Source organism: Rhinoderma darwinii, chromosome 1 (assembly GCF_050947455.1).
Source record: "Rhinoderma darwinii isolate aRhiDar2 chromosome 1, aRhiDar2.hap1, whole genome shotgun sequence".
In the NCBI taxonomy this organism is placed as follows: Eukaryota; Metazoa; Chordata; class Amphibia; order Anura; family Rhinodermatidae; genus Rhinoderma; species Rhinoderma darwinii.
In genome coordinates this window covers 564,524,818-564,539,830 of record NC_134687.1, presented here as the reverse complement: position 1 = coordinate 564,539,830, position 15,013 = coordinate 564,524,818, and the positions used below count along the sequence as shown (strand labels likewise).

Below are 15,013 nucleotides of genomic sequence, written 5' to 3'. Positions count from 1 at the left end.
ACACAGCCCCCTGTAGATAGAATCACAGTCCTCCCCCTCCTTATATATAGTGCCACACAACCCCCCATTAGTAGATAGTGCACACAGCCCCTCTTGTATATAGTGCCACACAGCCCCCCTCCCTTCTACATAGTGTCACTGTAATGACGGGGTAGGGAGACAGACAGGTGAGCCCTAATCTACCCGGCACTCAGTCCCTGCCTACTTGCACGGCCCGTCCTAGGCGACGGCGTACAACTGGGCGACGGTCCTTATGCTCAATATGTGTACGATAGACAAACAGACAAGGGTACACAGAAGCCAAGGGAAATGGGGCAGTTGCCCAAGGCAACACCGTGAGCAACAGGAGTAGTGAATGAGCCGAGTCAAACCAGGACTGTACGAGGTACCAAACGCAAAGCAGGAGCGTAGTCAGTAAAGCCAGGGTCAAAATGAAGCAAGGTCAATAATAATAGCAGGAGCAGCAGAGCCAGGAAACAGGAAAGAATCACAGGCAAAGACAAGCAGGAAATGACAGTATAAATAGGGTGGGAGCTAGAACCGTCTGGCCAGGCTGTGATAGGTTCTCCCACTCCTGAGCCTACCAGCCTGAGTGGTAGCAGATCGAGTCACTCTATCAGACCTAGGAGCAGGTGCAGACTGATTAACCACGAGTGTCGACACAGAAGCTGTGTCTGGCAGATCCTCTACAGTCACTCCCTTGTATTTATAGTGCCACACAGCCCCCTTGTATAAAGTGCCACACAGCCCCCTTGTATATAGTGCCACACAGCCACCCTCTTTGTATATAGTGCTACACAGCAATCCCCCTGTATATTGTCACACAGCCCCCCCTCCTGTTTATAGTGCTACACAGTGCCCCCCTTGTATATAGTGCTACACAGAACCGCCCCCTTGTATATAGTGCTACACAGCAATCCCCCCCTTGTACACAGTGCCGCCTCCCCCCCCCCCTTGTATATAGTGCTACACAGCAATCCCCCCTGGTATATAGTGCTACACAGCAATCCCCCCCTTGTATATAGTGCTGCACAGTGCCCCCCTTGTATATAGTGCTACACAGCGCCCCTCATTGTATATAGTGCTACACAGCGCCGCCCCCCTTGTATATAGTTCTACACAGCGCCCCTCCCCACTTGTATATAGTGCTACACAGCAATCCCCCCTTGTATATACGATGTACGGAGCGATACACCCACGATGGACGGAGCGATACACATCCCCCAGACGGGACACATGCGCAGACCAGCGTGATGCTGTGACGTCATCACGCAGGCCTGCGTAGGGATTCTTCCCAGCACCTTATAGGCTGCAGGCCTAACGTGGCCTGCAGCCTATAATATTCATTTGTATCTGCATCCTGGGGGCGCAGATACAAGTGAATGTGGCTGTTGCTAGCACCGGGGCCCCCTCCGATGCCCCTACTGGTGCAAGCGACGCCACCGGGCAGGGCGCGAGGTGGCACGGCCCCATAGCAGCCGTGAGCAGGGGGCCCTAAGAGGATGGGGGCCCTGGGCAATTGCCCAGTTTGCCCCCCCTAACGTCGGCCCTGATTATATAGTATTATATATGCTGCATCTAAAGCTTACTCTCGTGTATTAAAAGAGGAATGAACTCATGGGACAGGGACACACACAGTCGAGTCACATTATATGACCACCTCCTACTTTCGACGTGGGCAGCGCATAGAACATGAAGGAACTGATGTGTCATGGGCTGGCTTGGTGGGTATATAAGGTGTGCGATAGGCTGTCTGAACAGATATCACTCGTTGCTGCCATGGGTAAAAGGGGTGATTTATCAGAGTTGCAAAAAGGGATGATTATTGGCTTTCGGGCCAAGGGTAGCAGTATTTCTCACACAGCGCAGTTTGTAAACTGTTCACGTGCTGCTGTGATGAAAGTGTATCACGAGTGGACAAATGGCACCATTGGGAATAATCGACGTGGAAACTGCGAAGCACCACGTGCCATTGATGTCAAAGGTGAACGTCAGTAACGAAGGTATGCGAGGGCCGAACGATATGCTACAGTGGAGCAGCTTACTGTGAAAATCAACCAGGGGGCTACCAGATGTGTGTCTAAAACAACAGTTCAGCGAACCCTACTACGTATGGGGCTCCGAACCATTTGAATGGTCACTGCTCTTATGCAAACAAAGGTGCATCGAAAAAAAAGGCTTCCATTTGCACGGAAGTATCAGAATTGCACCACTGATGATTGGCAAACGGTTGCCTTTCACCTTTTCTGCTCCATCGAATGGATGGATGTTGGCGTGTCGGGCAAGAAACATCAGAGAACAAACACCCTGCCACCATTGCTGGAAGAACACAAGCTGGTGACAACAGCACGTTATGGTCTGGGGAATTTTTTCATGCCATGCTCTGGGCCCACTCATCTATGTGGAAGGCACTCTGAACCGATTTGGGTATGAATCAATTGTTGCAGATGATGTGCACCCATACATGCTGTTTGTCATCCCTGGGGCAGATGGAATCTTCCAGCAAGACAATATGACATGTCACATGGCTAGAAATGTCCGACAGTGGTTGGAAGAGCACAACCAAGACTTCCAAGTCCAGGCCCCCTAATTCGCCAGACTTGAACCCAACTGAGCGTCTGTGGGTCCACCTCTATGGATCCTCCCCACGCACCCTCCAACCAATGTGGGATGCACTCCAGTCAGCATGGCTCCGGATACCTAAGACAACCTACGAGCACCTTTATTAAGTCACCCCCAGCCCGTCTAGCTGCTGTCCGTGCTGCACATGGTGGTTACTCTGGATATAAGCCGGTGGTCAAAATAATGTGACTTGATTGTGTAATATTACCACTTTACAAAGCATTAGTGAGGCCTCATCTAGAATATGCAGTTTAGTTCTGGGCTTCAGTTCATAGAAAGGATTTCCCCCGGAGCTAGAAAAGGTACAAAGAAGAGCCACTTTACTGATTAGGGGCATGGGGAATGTCAGTTATGAGAAAATATTAAAAATTTAGACTTGGAAAGAGGCGACTAAGGGGGGACATGAACTTTTATAAAAATATGAATGGCCCCTACAAAAAAATATGGAGGAAAACCTGCTCCATGTAAAATCCTGTCAAAAGACAAAGGGGAACTCCCTCTATCTGGAGAAAATAAGGTTCAATCTGAAGAGGCGACAAGTCTTCCTAAGGGCGGATTTACACAAACGTGTAATACGTCCGTGCAACGCCCGTGTTTTTCACGCGCGTCGCACGGACCTATGCTAGTCTATGGAGCAGTGCAGACTGTCAGTGATTTTTGCGCAGCGTGTGTCCGCTGAGTAAAACTCACGACAGGTCCTATTTTTCTGCGTTTTCGCACATCACGCACCCATTGAAGTCAATGGGTGCGTGAAAATCACACGCACCACACGGAAGCACTTCCGTGGGACGTGCGTGATTTGCGCAACAGCAGTCAAAAGTATGTTTGCAAACACAAAAGCACCACGTGCTTTTCTGTTTACAAACATCCAGAGTGTCATAATGATGGCGGCTGCGTGAAAATCACGCAGCCGCGCATCCTATGTGATGACACACGGAGCTGTTAAGTGCCTTTTGCGCACGCAAAACGCCGCGTTTTTTGCGTGCGTAAAAACGTACACGCTCGTGTAAATCCGCACTTACTGTGAGAACTGTGAATCTATGAAATAGCCTACCGCAGGAGCTGGTCACAGCAGGGACAGTAGGTGGCTTTAAAAAAGGCTTAGATAATTTCTTAGAACAAAAAAATTTCAGCTCCTATGTCAATGTTTAGAATTGTTGTTTAGATGTTGATCCAGTCTGATCGCTACTTGGGATCAGGAGGGAAATTTTCCCTTTTATGACAGAATGTCTCATGCCTTATGGGTTTATTTTTTCCTTCCTCTTGATCAAGGTTAAAAAGTTATAAAATGTAAACAGTTATGAAATTTACCCCTAAGGCTATGTTCACATCTGCGTTAGGACTCCGTTCCGACGTTCCGTTGGAGCTTCCTGTTAGAACGGAGCCCTGACTGACAAAAACTTAAACCATAGGTTTCCGTTTCCATCACCATTAATTTCAATGGTGACGGATCCGGCGCCAATGGTTTCAGTTTGTCTCCTTTGTGCAAGGGTTCCGTCGCTTTGACGGGATGAATAGCGTAGTTGACTATGGTATTCATCCCGTCAAAACAACGGAACCCTTGCACAATGGAGACAAACTGAAACCATTGGCACCAGATCCGTCACCATTGAACTCAATGGTGATGGAAACGGAAACCTATAGTTTAAGTTTGTGTCAGTCAGGGCTCCATTCCGACGGAACGGAGCCCTGACGCAGATGTGAACGAAGCCTAAACTTTACCTTCACCCATCCGATGGCATTACTTGATAAACGTGTGTCCTTTTTCAACCATACTAACTATGTATTTAGACATTTTATAGCACTGCTATTAGATTATTTTATTTATGCCGCTTTTATTTAGTCACTGTTTTTTGGTATTGTTTGAGCACTGTAGGCTGGCATATAAAATGTGTGCCACTGCTACGAAGACATTGTGCAGTACATTATTTTTGCAGTGGATAGTGGCGATGGCACTGTCTAGCATTGTTATTCATGCAACTGTATGGAGGTGTTATTTGGCCAAAGAATGGTACTGTTATTTGGGCATCATGTTGTATGGAGCTTATAATTAGGCACTGTATGGTATATTTGTTTTAACACTGCATGACGTTACACCATATTCTCATATTATTTTATGACAGCACCAATTGTGCATTACCTCGTATTACCTAATAATACTTATACGTATTATTGGGGGTGCCTGTACACCCCCGATAAATATATTTCCATAGACGAGTCCCTTGTTCATTTTAAAGGGAGGCTTAATTTCCGCCAATACCTGCCCAATAAGAGGGCAGGGTATGGAATTAAATTGCACAAACTGTGTGAGAGTACATTGTGTATACACACAGTTTTAAGGTTTAAGAAGGGAAGGACTCTATTATTGAATGGGAGTTAGTGGGAAAATAGTGTGGGATTTAATACACCCATTGCTGGACAAGGGTTATCACCTTTACGTGGATAACTTCTATACGGGCATCCCACTATTTAGGTGCCTTTCTGCCGGAAGTACTGCAGCATGTGGTACTGTACCTAAAAATCAGAGAGGCCTCCCTAAAACACTGCTTAGCCAAAGCCTCAGAAGGGATGAGAGTAGGGAACTATGCAGTGAGAACATGTTGTTAATCAAATATAAGGAAGAGAGGGATGTCCTTATATTGACCACAACTGACGGCAGCACCCCTGTCCCTGAACGAGGTACCACCACAGTGACCCACAAGCCAAATTGCATCCTGGGCTACAATAAGTACATGGCTATTTCTGATCAAGTACTGAAGCTGTATAGTGCCCTGCGGAAAACAAAGGTGAGGTACAAAACTGGCCGTGCACATTGTACAGATGGCAATGTATAACGCTTACGTGCTATCCTAATGTGCAGGCCACAGGGACATTCTTTAACTTTCAAGAGGTGGTTGTCAAGGCACTTCTATTTGGGAACCAGGCAGGGGAGGGCCCAAGCACATCTGCTGGTAGCGATGGTCCACGTAAAGTACCGGGGCAACATTTCCCCAATGAAGTGCCCCAAACTGCAAAGAAGGGAAGAACAAAAAAAAGGTCCAGAGTGTGTTCCAATAGGGGAGTTAGAAAGGACACTATTTACCACTGTGAAACCTGCCCCGAAAAACTAGGCCTGTGTATCAAGGATTGCTTCAAAGCGTACCATACATCCATAAATTAGTAATTTCATCCTTCATTTACCTCTTTATTATTTCAAAAGCAACATTGCCTCCACACACAAATCCAGCTGAATCCTAACTCCAAAAGCCAAATCTTCTGAGTGCTGTGGTGTGTCCAAACAGCCTATTAAGACCACATATGGGGTATTGTTTTACTCGGGAGAAATTGCTTTACAAATGTTGTGCTGTTTCTTCTCCTTTAGTCCTTGCGGAAAGAATTTAGATTTTCATTTTCACAGCCTACTTCCAATAATTTTTGAAAAAAGCTGTGGGGTTAAAATGCTCACTATACCCCTAGATAATTTCCTCAAGGGGTGTAGTTTTCAAAATGGGGTCACTTTTGGGAGGTTTCCTCTGTTTTGGCCCTCAGGTTCTTTGCACATGCGACATGGCCTCCGCAAACCATTCCTGTTAAATTTGATCTCCAAATGATGCTCTTTCCCTTCTGAGCGCTGTAGTGTGTCCAAACAGCCGTTTACGACCACATGTGGGGTAGTGTTTTACTCGGGAGAAATTGCTTTACAAATGTTGTGGTGCTTTTTCTCCTTTAGTCCTTGTGGGAATGAAAACAATTAGCTAAACTTACTATTTATTGGAAAAAATGTAGATTTTCATTTTCACAGCCTACTTCCAATTATTTCTGCAAAAAACCTGTAGGGTCAAAATGCTCACTATACCCCTAATTTCCTCAAGGGGTGTAGTTTTCAAAATGGGGTCACTTGTGGGGGGTCTCCACTGTTTTGTCCCCACAGGGGCTTTGCAAATGCGACATGGCCTCCGCAAACAATTCCTGCTAAATTCGAGCTCCAAAAGTCAAATGGCGCTCTTTCCCTTCTGAGCCCTGCCGTGTGTCCAAACAGCTGTTTATGACCACATGTGGGGTACTGTTTTACTCGGGAGAAATTGCTTTACAAATATTGTGGTGAATTTTCTTCTTTAGTCCTTGTGGAAATGAAAAAACATTAGCTAAACCTACATTTTATTGGAAAAAGTGTTGATTTTCATTTTCACGGCCTACTTCCAGTAATTTATGCAAAAAACTTGTGGGGGCAAAGTGCTCACTATACCCCTAGATAATTTCCTCAAGGGATGTAGTTTCCAAAATGGGGTCACTTGTGGGGGGTTTCCACTGTTTTGGCATCACAAGACCTCTTCAAACCTGACATGGTGCCTAAAATATATTCTCATAAAAAGGAGGCTCCAAAATTCACTAGGTGCTCCTTTGCTTCTGAGGCTAGTGCTTGAGTCCATAAGCACACTAGAGTCACATGTGGGATATCTCTAAAAACTGCAGAATCTGGGCAATAAATATGGAGTCGCGTTTATCTTGTAAAACCTTCTGTGTTACAAAAAAAATGGATAAAATATGAAATTCTGCACAAAAAAAATTTTTTTGGTACATTTCACCTCTACTTTGCTTTTAATTCCTGTGAAACGTCTAAAGGGTTAAGAAATTTTCTAAATGTTTTCTAAATTGCAGCTAAAGTTCTAAGTCTTGTAACGTCCTATAAAAGTAAAAGGATGTTCAAAAAACGATGCCAATCTAAAGTAGACATATAGGGGATGTTAATTAGCAACTATTTTGTATGATATAATTGCAGATACATTTAAATTTAGAAAAATGCTAATTTTTGAAATTTTTTGCTAAATTTTGGTGTTTTTCACTGTTAAATACTGAATGTATGGAGCAAATTTTGCCAGTAACAAAGTCCAATGTGTCACGAGAAAACAATCTCAGAATCGCTTGGATAGGTAAAAGCGTTCCAAAGTTATTACCACATAAAGTGAAAAATGGCAGATTTGAAAAATGGGGCTCTGTCAGGAAGGTCAAAAGTGGCCATAGCAGGAAGGGGTTAAGGTGGCCATACACATTAACCCCTTAATGACCGGGCCTGACCAGCTAAATTTTTCTATTTTTGCCTCTCTGCCTTTCAGCAGCCATAACCTTTTTAAATTTTTCATTGACGTGGCTGTATGAGGCCTTGTTTTATGCGAGAGAGATAGTATTTTTTTTTTCCACATTTTTTTACGGGGTGAATATAGGAAAAAGCTTGTTTCTTTTTTATCCCGTTCACGTTTCACGCTAAATAACCCACTAGATTAATTCTTCAGGTTATTACGGTCGTGTATATACCTAATATGTGTACGTTTTTTGTTTTTATTTAGTGTAGGGGCAATAAAATTTATTTTATGCAAAATGACTCTTTTTGGGACTTTTTTTTATTTATTTATTTTTTTGTTACTTTTTTTTTTTAACCCCATCAAGGGATAACTTTATTTGTAACTTTTTTTTTTACCTGTAATGTATTAGCATACTCCTGTACGCTAATACATTACACTGTGTCACTATGACACAGGCTGCTGATCGGGCAGAACATAGTGTGCCCGAACAGCAGGAAAACGGAACAGACAGCCCTGGGGTCCTTTCTAGGTCCCCAGGGCTGACTGCAGAGGGATTCCCCGGTGTTTGATCACAGCACCGGAATCCCGGTGATGCAATCAAAGAGGGGAATTCCCTTTGATCATGCCGCGGTCACGGACCGCGGTAATCAAAGGGTTAAACAGCTGGGGTCTGAATGTTTTCCGACCCCAACTGTGTTCAGGAGGCTGCTCTAAGATCAGGAGCTGTAAGTTACTCACACGAGCGCTCATCAGCCTCTCCTACAGCGACGCCAAAAGACGTCATTGTAGGCTCGGGACCTGTACCTCCTGACGTCAAAAGACAGTGGGCGGTCAGGAAGGAGTTAAATAAATGTTGGCCAAACCCTCCGTTCTCCAAAATGGGCCATCTTTCTAATGTGTTATGGGGGATTTTTGACCGTCCCTCAAAGGCAGATGTCGGAGGAAAGAAGTCTCTGACTGCCACTTATCCCCGTCCCGATTGAAAAAACATGCATGATTGGCCGAGCATGCATATTTATGGTGTAATCAGGAGAAATAACTGTCAGCCGATAGAGCATTAGGCCGACAGCAGTCTTAAATCTATGGCCAGCTTTAGCTCTGAATGGTTATATTGACGGAACTGGCAGTGAATTATCTGTATGTGTATGGTGGCTGAGAAACTTATTTACTGTGTGGTCATTGGACTTTCTTTCCTTCTAAGTATCAACTGTTTCACAACATAAACAAGTCCTTAATGAAGCAATATTGCTGCACAAGGAATATGACAGGACACTCAAAGAAGAAAATATGCAGCTGAGGAGGAAAATTCAAAGGACGAAAAGCAAATACATGATAAAGTATGTGACCATGTCATTCATCATTAATGTCAATGTAAAGGACCAACATAGAAGTCAAATTCTGACAAGTTGCAGTCAGTAAAACACAAATATGTAGTAACCTTGTCTATATAGTAACTTATTTAGGTTTATAAAGTAACTCTGTTACATCTATAAAGTGAGTAAAAACCAAAAGGGAGGGTCCATCGAGGTTAAAGGGGTAATGTGGGGACCAAAAATTACTAGAAGTGTACTCACTGCAGTATGTGAGTACACGTGCCAATATACATTCAGGTTCCCATTCGCGCTGTTTCTGAGATTTTCATCTATTTTATAGCGCTGCCGGGGGACCCGAAGTCTAGTTGCACAGCCTTCTTTGAGGACGATACGACTCTGCATCATGTGACCGGCCCCGTTGTACTCTATGTACAAGTAGTAGCAGTAGTACAGAGATTACATAGAGTACAGCGGGGTTGGTCACGTTACAAAGAGTCGAATCAACCTCAAAGAAGGCTGTGCAACTAGACTTCCGGTCCCCCGGCAGCGCTATAAAAATCTATAAAAACCTCAGAATCAGCCGGTGGACCGGAATGTTATTTTTGGTCCCCACTTAACCCCTTTAATAAGGTTGCCTGCCTTATATAACCCCTTTTCATATGCCATTTCAGGGCACATGGATGTAATAAAGGGGGGTTCACCTTCTATTAGCCAGAGAGAAAATTGGGTGAAAATAGCAGCTCTCCCTCTGGAGGACCCAGAGAATTATAGTTATTACACAGTGCTTATTGATCTTAATGTTTGTTTTCTTCCAGTGGTCATCTAATCATTGTGGGACTTTTTAGATATATATGGGTTTTCCAAACAGGACAATCTCCTTTAAGCTCATTGCAGCGGTGTCCTGATTTTAGCCCCATCCACCCCCGATAGTAATAATCAGTAATCTACTATCCCTCTAAAAAGGCCCCGGAGACTATAAGAAGACTTTTTTTTCCCCCTTCTGTCCCTACTAGACAGAGGAATGAGTGCCTTTTTTTTTTTTTTAATTAATTAATTAAGGTGAAAAAAAATCTATTACAAAAACAGCTTGCAGTCACTCATTCTCCTTGAGGTGGCCACTCCAAGGAAAATGTAGTATCATGCGGGCCGTCGATGTGTTGCAATGGCAACCAGGGGCCTAACAAAGGTCCCCAGACCTGCCTTGGCTATATGCCTATTAGGCCCCAGAGGCATGGACCTATAGATTGCCTGTCAGTTTTACACTGACAGGTAATAATTCTTTGGTATACAAAAGATCACATAGTGAAGTCTCCTAGTGGGACTAAAAAAATAATTAAGGTGAAAAAAAATATATTACAAAAAAGTGAATGGTAAAAAACAAAACAAAACATTTTTTCCATGAAAAGTGGTTTTATTTTATTAAAGTGTGAAAAAATAATAATAATAATAATAATATTAGAAAAAACTTATAATAATAATATATATATATATATATATATATATATATATATAAACAGCGGAATTGCTATATTTCCATTGCCCTTCCCAAAAAATAATAACAAAAGGTAAATGGGTTGTCGAGGACTACATTTTACTTCTATTTTAACTTAATGTACAATTAACTTCCTAATATAATGTCTGTTTATATCCTGTGGCATTACTTACTTCTAATGTGTGGTCATGTGACCGAACCCAGAGTAAATTTTGCACTTCCCCTGATGTTCCATGGCTTTGCTTAGCCAGCACTTCCAGCAGAGCAGAGGCACGGCACGTCAGCAAGTAGGTTTACAGGCAGTGGGACCAGAGGCAGCGCTCTGAAGAGATCATGAAACATCCGCCCGGCCCACTGCCTGCAAACCTAGTTAATAACGTGCCGTGGCTCTGCTCCCCTAGAAGTGCTGGCTGAGCAAAGACAGGGAATGTCGTCTCTGCTAGTACACGCCACCTCCTCCTCTCTCTTTCCTTCTGCTTTGCCTGCCCGTCTCCTCTCATCGCCCATTTATCCAGCATCCTAATCAGGATATTTCATACCGATATATCTCGAGAGAGAGAAGAAGAAAATACACAGACGCTGCTGATATGCTCAAAATACTCCTCTGGAGGCTTATTTCCAAACTCAAACTATAATACTATCGTTCAGAAGGGGTGTAGGCTTGAGGTTAACCAATCAGAGACAATGTGACAATATTTCTTATTCAGCCAATTACAGACATACGATACATTCCAGTTTGCAGGTGGCCTTATCTCTCTTGGGCAGAATGTTCCCGTAAGATGGGGGAGGCTCTCCCACAAGCATATTTGCCACCCTCCCATCTCACTCCCTGTGCCTTTTCTGCAAGCTTCGTATGGGAGCCAAGGTCAAAGATAAAACATACGAAATCAACATTACTGGCGTTAAAGGAACAATGTCTTTCTTATTCACTACAAAAGAACAAAGATGGGAACTCCAGACAAGATGGCTGCTGCACGAAACTAAATCATTTAAACATTATTATAATCACTTTCACATAATACATATTTTAGTAATTCGGCATCCTGCTTGATAATTCATAATGTAATTTCATACAGAGAATATAAGCAAATAAACCATCCTTCACAAACCCCCCTTTTTCTCATATTAAATTACAGAAATTATATATTATGATTATAAAATTCAAACAATATATCAATAAGGTCATAACTAATATGATGCCATCACCAATGTCCAGTTTGGGTATGGGGTTCCGCCAGTGCATTGACAAGTCCTGTACATGGTTCGTTTCCGGTTTGAAGGGCTATCCTCTTCTATCTTCTGCTCTTTACTGACTGTCACCCTCAGGGTAACCCTCACAATTGTGGAGTCAGACTGTACGGTGGTGTCCAGTGGGGGATTTATTATTACCCCCTCCTGGTCACTTACTTATTAACCCCTTAATGACCAGCCTATTTTAAACCTTAATGACCAAGCCATTTTTACATTTTTCCATCGTCGCATTCCAAGAGCTATAACCTTTTTATTTTTGCGTCGACATAGCTGTATAAGGTCTTGTTTTTTGCGGGACAAGTTGTATTTTTTAATAGCACCATTTTGAGGTACATATTATTTATTGATTAACTTTTATTAACTTTTTTTGGGGCGGGGGGAATAGAAAAAAACCTGACATTTCGCCACCCTTTTTCGCATCTTAAATCTACGCCGTTTACCGTGTGATATAAATAACACAATAACTTTATTCAGCGGGTTGTTACGATTACAATTATACCAAATTTGTATAGTTTTTGTGTGTTTCACTACTTTTACACAGTAAAAACACTTCTTTTTCCAAAATTATTTGTTTTTGTGTCTCCATATTTGAAGAGCCATAACTTTTTTATTGTTCTGCCGATGCAAATGCATGAGGGCTTTTTTTTGTGGGAAGACTTGTAGTTTTTATTGGTACCATTTTGGAGTAGATGCGACTTTTTGATAACTTTTTATCACATTTTTTTTATAGTCAGGATTCACAGAAAACAGCAATTTTTCCAGAGTTTTTTATTACATTTTTTACGGCGTTCACCGTGCGGGTTAAATAAGGTAATAGATTTATAGTCAGGGTCGTTATGGACGCGGCAATACCAAATATGTGTAACTTTTTTACTTTATTTTGGTTTTTTAATAGTAAAGCATTTTGTAAGGGGAAAAGGTGTCTTTATTAAACGTTTTTTTTTACTTTTTTACTAGTCCCACTAGGGGACTATAATATGCGATTCTCCGATCGCTATTATAATACACTGCAATACTTTTGTATTGCAGTGTATTACTGCCTGTCCGTTTAAAACGGACAGGCATCTTCTAGGTCATGCCTCCGGCATGATCTAGCAGGCATTCGCTCCAGGCAGACCTGGGGGCCTTTATTAGGCCCCCGACTGCCATTGGAGACACAGACACTCGGCGATCGTATCGCCGGGTGTCGGTGGGAGAGAGAGGGAGCTCCCTCCCTCTCTCCAAAACCACTCAGATGCGGTGCACGCTATTGTGCACCGTATCTGAGGGGTTAAACGGGTGAGATCGATACTTATATCGATTTCACACGGCAGAGCAGGGACGCCCTCAGCTGCCTCTGGCAGCTGAGAGCAGGGAGATTTGACAGCTCCCTGCTCTGTTTACTTTATCCTGATGCAGTGCCGTAAAAAGGCATATGCATCAGAATAAAGCCCGTTAGTGACTGACGTGAAAAGGCGTATTGGCGGTCACTAATGGGTTAAAACTCTTGGATGCTGCTAACGGGTTCACTCAGTTGTCTTTGCTTTACTTTGACCTTTGCTGATGTCATCAGGACTTGGCTTGTTCCTTGTCATCTGTCAGACACACCGTCTCTTTTAGTATACAACACCGGGCTGTACTGTGAGCCTGGGGTGAGTTCCCACGTAGATGGATTAGTGGAGTTTTATTATGACTACCACAAACCTTCCACATCTGTCCTCTTCCTCCGGCAAGTTGCTTGGCTGCGCGGCTGCTTAGAATTGTGACACTGCCGTCAGTTCATGGCAAATGCGTTGTATTGGCTCCGGCTGCGCCTGCCCCAACTCTTGTCAATTGTTAAAATAAATGCTAATCTAGTGATATCATCTACGTAATATAAAAGTTGTTCTAAGTACATACAATAACAATGTCAGGCCCTTAAACTAATTCAAACATACCTTTATATAAGAAAAACTTCTCTGCTACAATGGACAGGGCACATAGAAAATGTGTAGTTACTGGGTACATTGTATTTGCACTTGGTGTTACACTTTTCAGCAGGGTTTGTACCTTGATCTGAGCTTATTGCCTGGAACAGCTCCAACTCACAAAAATATACACAGATTCCACATGTTTATCTGACAAATGTCGCAAACCAATTTTTCTTACTCTGACTTGTATTGCCTCGGAAGGCCTCTCAAGTTCTGTTCTCTTCGTGGGAGGCGAGTATGATAAGGTTGGCACCGGTCTGCCAGGACTATTCTGTAGGCAAATCAAACAGCTGTAAAGCCTGGGACATACCAATTAGATCTTACCACATTGATCCTTGCAATCTTGCGGCATATGTGAGGTCACACAACATCAATGCAAGTGCCATCAAGAGTGACTTGGGTGCTACCGGTTTACCTTCCTTTATCCGTCCACATTCTGTTAGAATCTGGTTCTCACGCCTTCCGCTCCCAGTTGGAGACTTCCTGTGGAGAACAATCTTTTTCATTGTATAATCATTAATTGATCTTAATCAGATAATTAATTTGAAGAAAAACATTAACAAATAACATCTTTACATTCAACGTTCACATTGAGCAGTAACTAGAAGTGATACATGCAAACTCATTTTTCTTCTTTATATATATATATATATATTTTGTAAGGGGGCAGCCCTCCGGATCGCTGTCTCCTGGGGTAGACAGGTACTATTGGCACAGTAAGAACAGACTACAGTCCAGTCACAGTGTGGTACTACTGGCCTCAGCCAGTTTTATTAGGTAAAAAGCCAGAGCAGAAAACAAATGAATACATAAAGTAAATCCTAGGCCGTCTGGCCACTAACTAAACATGCAGTTCCTAACTACCAAGAGCTGAACCTAAAGCTCAGCTCCCAAACACAACACCACAGTTGCTTTACTCACATCCAGCTTTCCCAGGAGCAGAGAGAGAGACTGTGAACTCTGCCTCTGTTTTAAAACACACCTCAGCTGTGCAGGTAATTAGCCACAATGCAATACCTGAAGTGGCTAGTGGAATAGGAACCCTCCCAACTCTCCCTATTCCAACAGCCAGGCCCTTTTACACAGGTTTTCCAGAAAAGCCTTGAGCAAGGAAAACACATTTTCCTTCTAGCTCAATTCCCTGGCTGTATTAAAATGTATAGAACAGGAACCTGGGTGAGATGTACACTCCGTCCACTACTTTTCCCCTGGTCCTGTCACAATATATATATATACATATATATATATATATATATATACAGTGAAGGAAATAAGTATTTGATCCCTTGCTGATTTTGTAAGTTTGCCCACTGTCAAAGATATGAA

General features: G+C 43.0%; 1 protein-coding gene across 1 annotated transcript in view; it reads left to right on the top strand.

Moving 5' to 3' along the window:
* LOC142745986 (uncharacterized) overlaps positions 1-15,013 on the top strand; it is a 40,945-nt gene that overhangs the window by 7,881 nt on the left and 18,051 nt on the right. Inside the window, exon 4 of the mRNA XM_075854895.1 lies at positions 8,884-9,019. Coding sequence (XP_075711010.1) covers positions 8,884-9,019 — 136 coding nt within the window. The remainder of the gene's footprint in view (positions 1-8,883; positions 9,020-15,013) is intronic.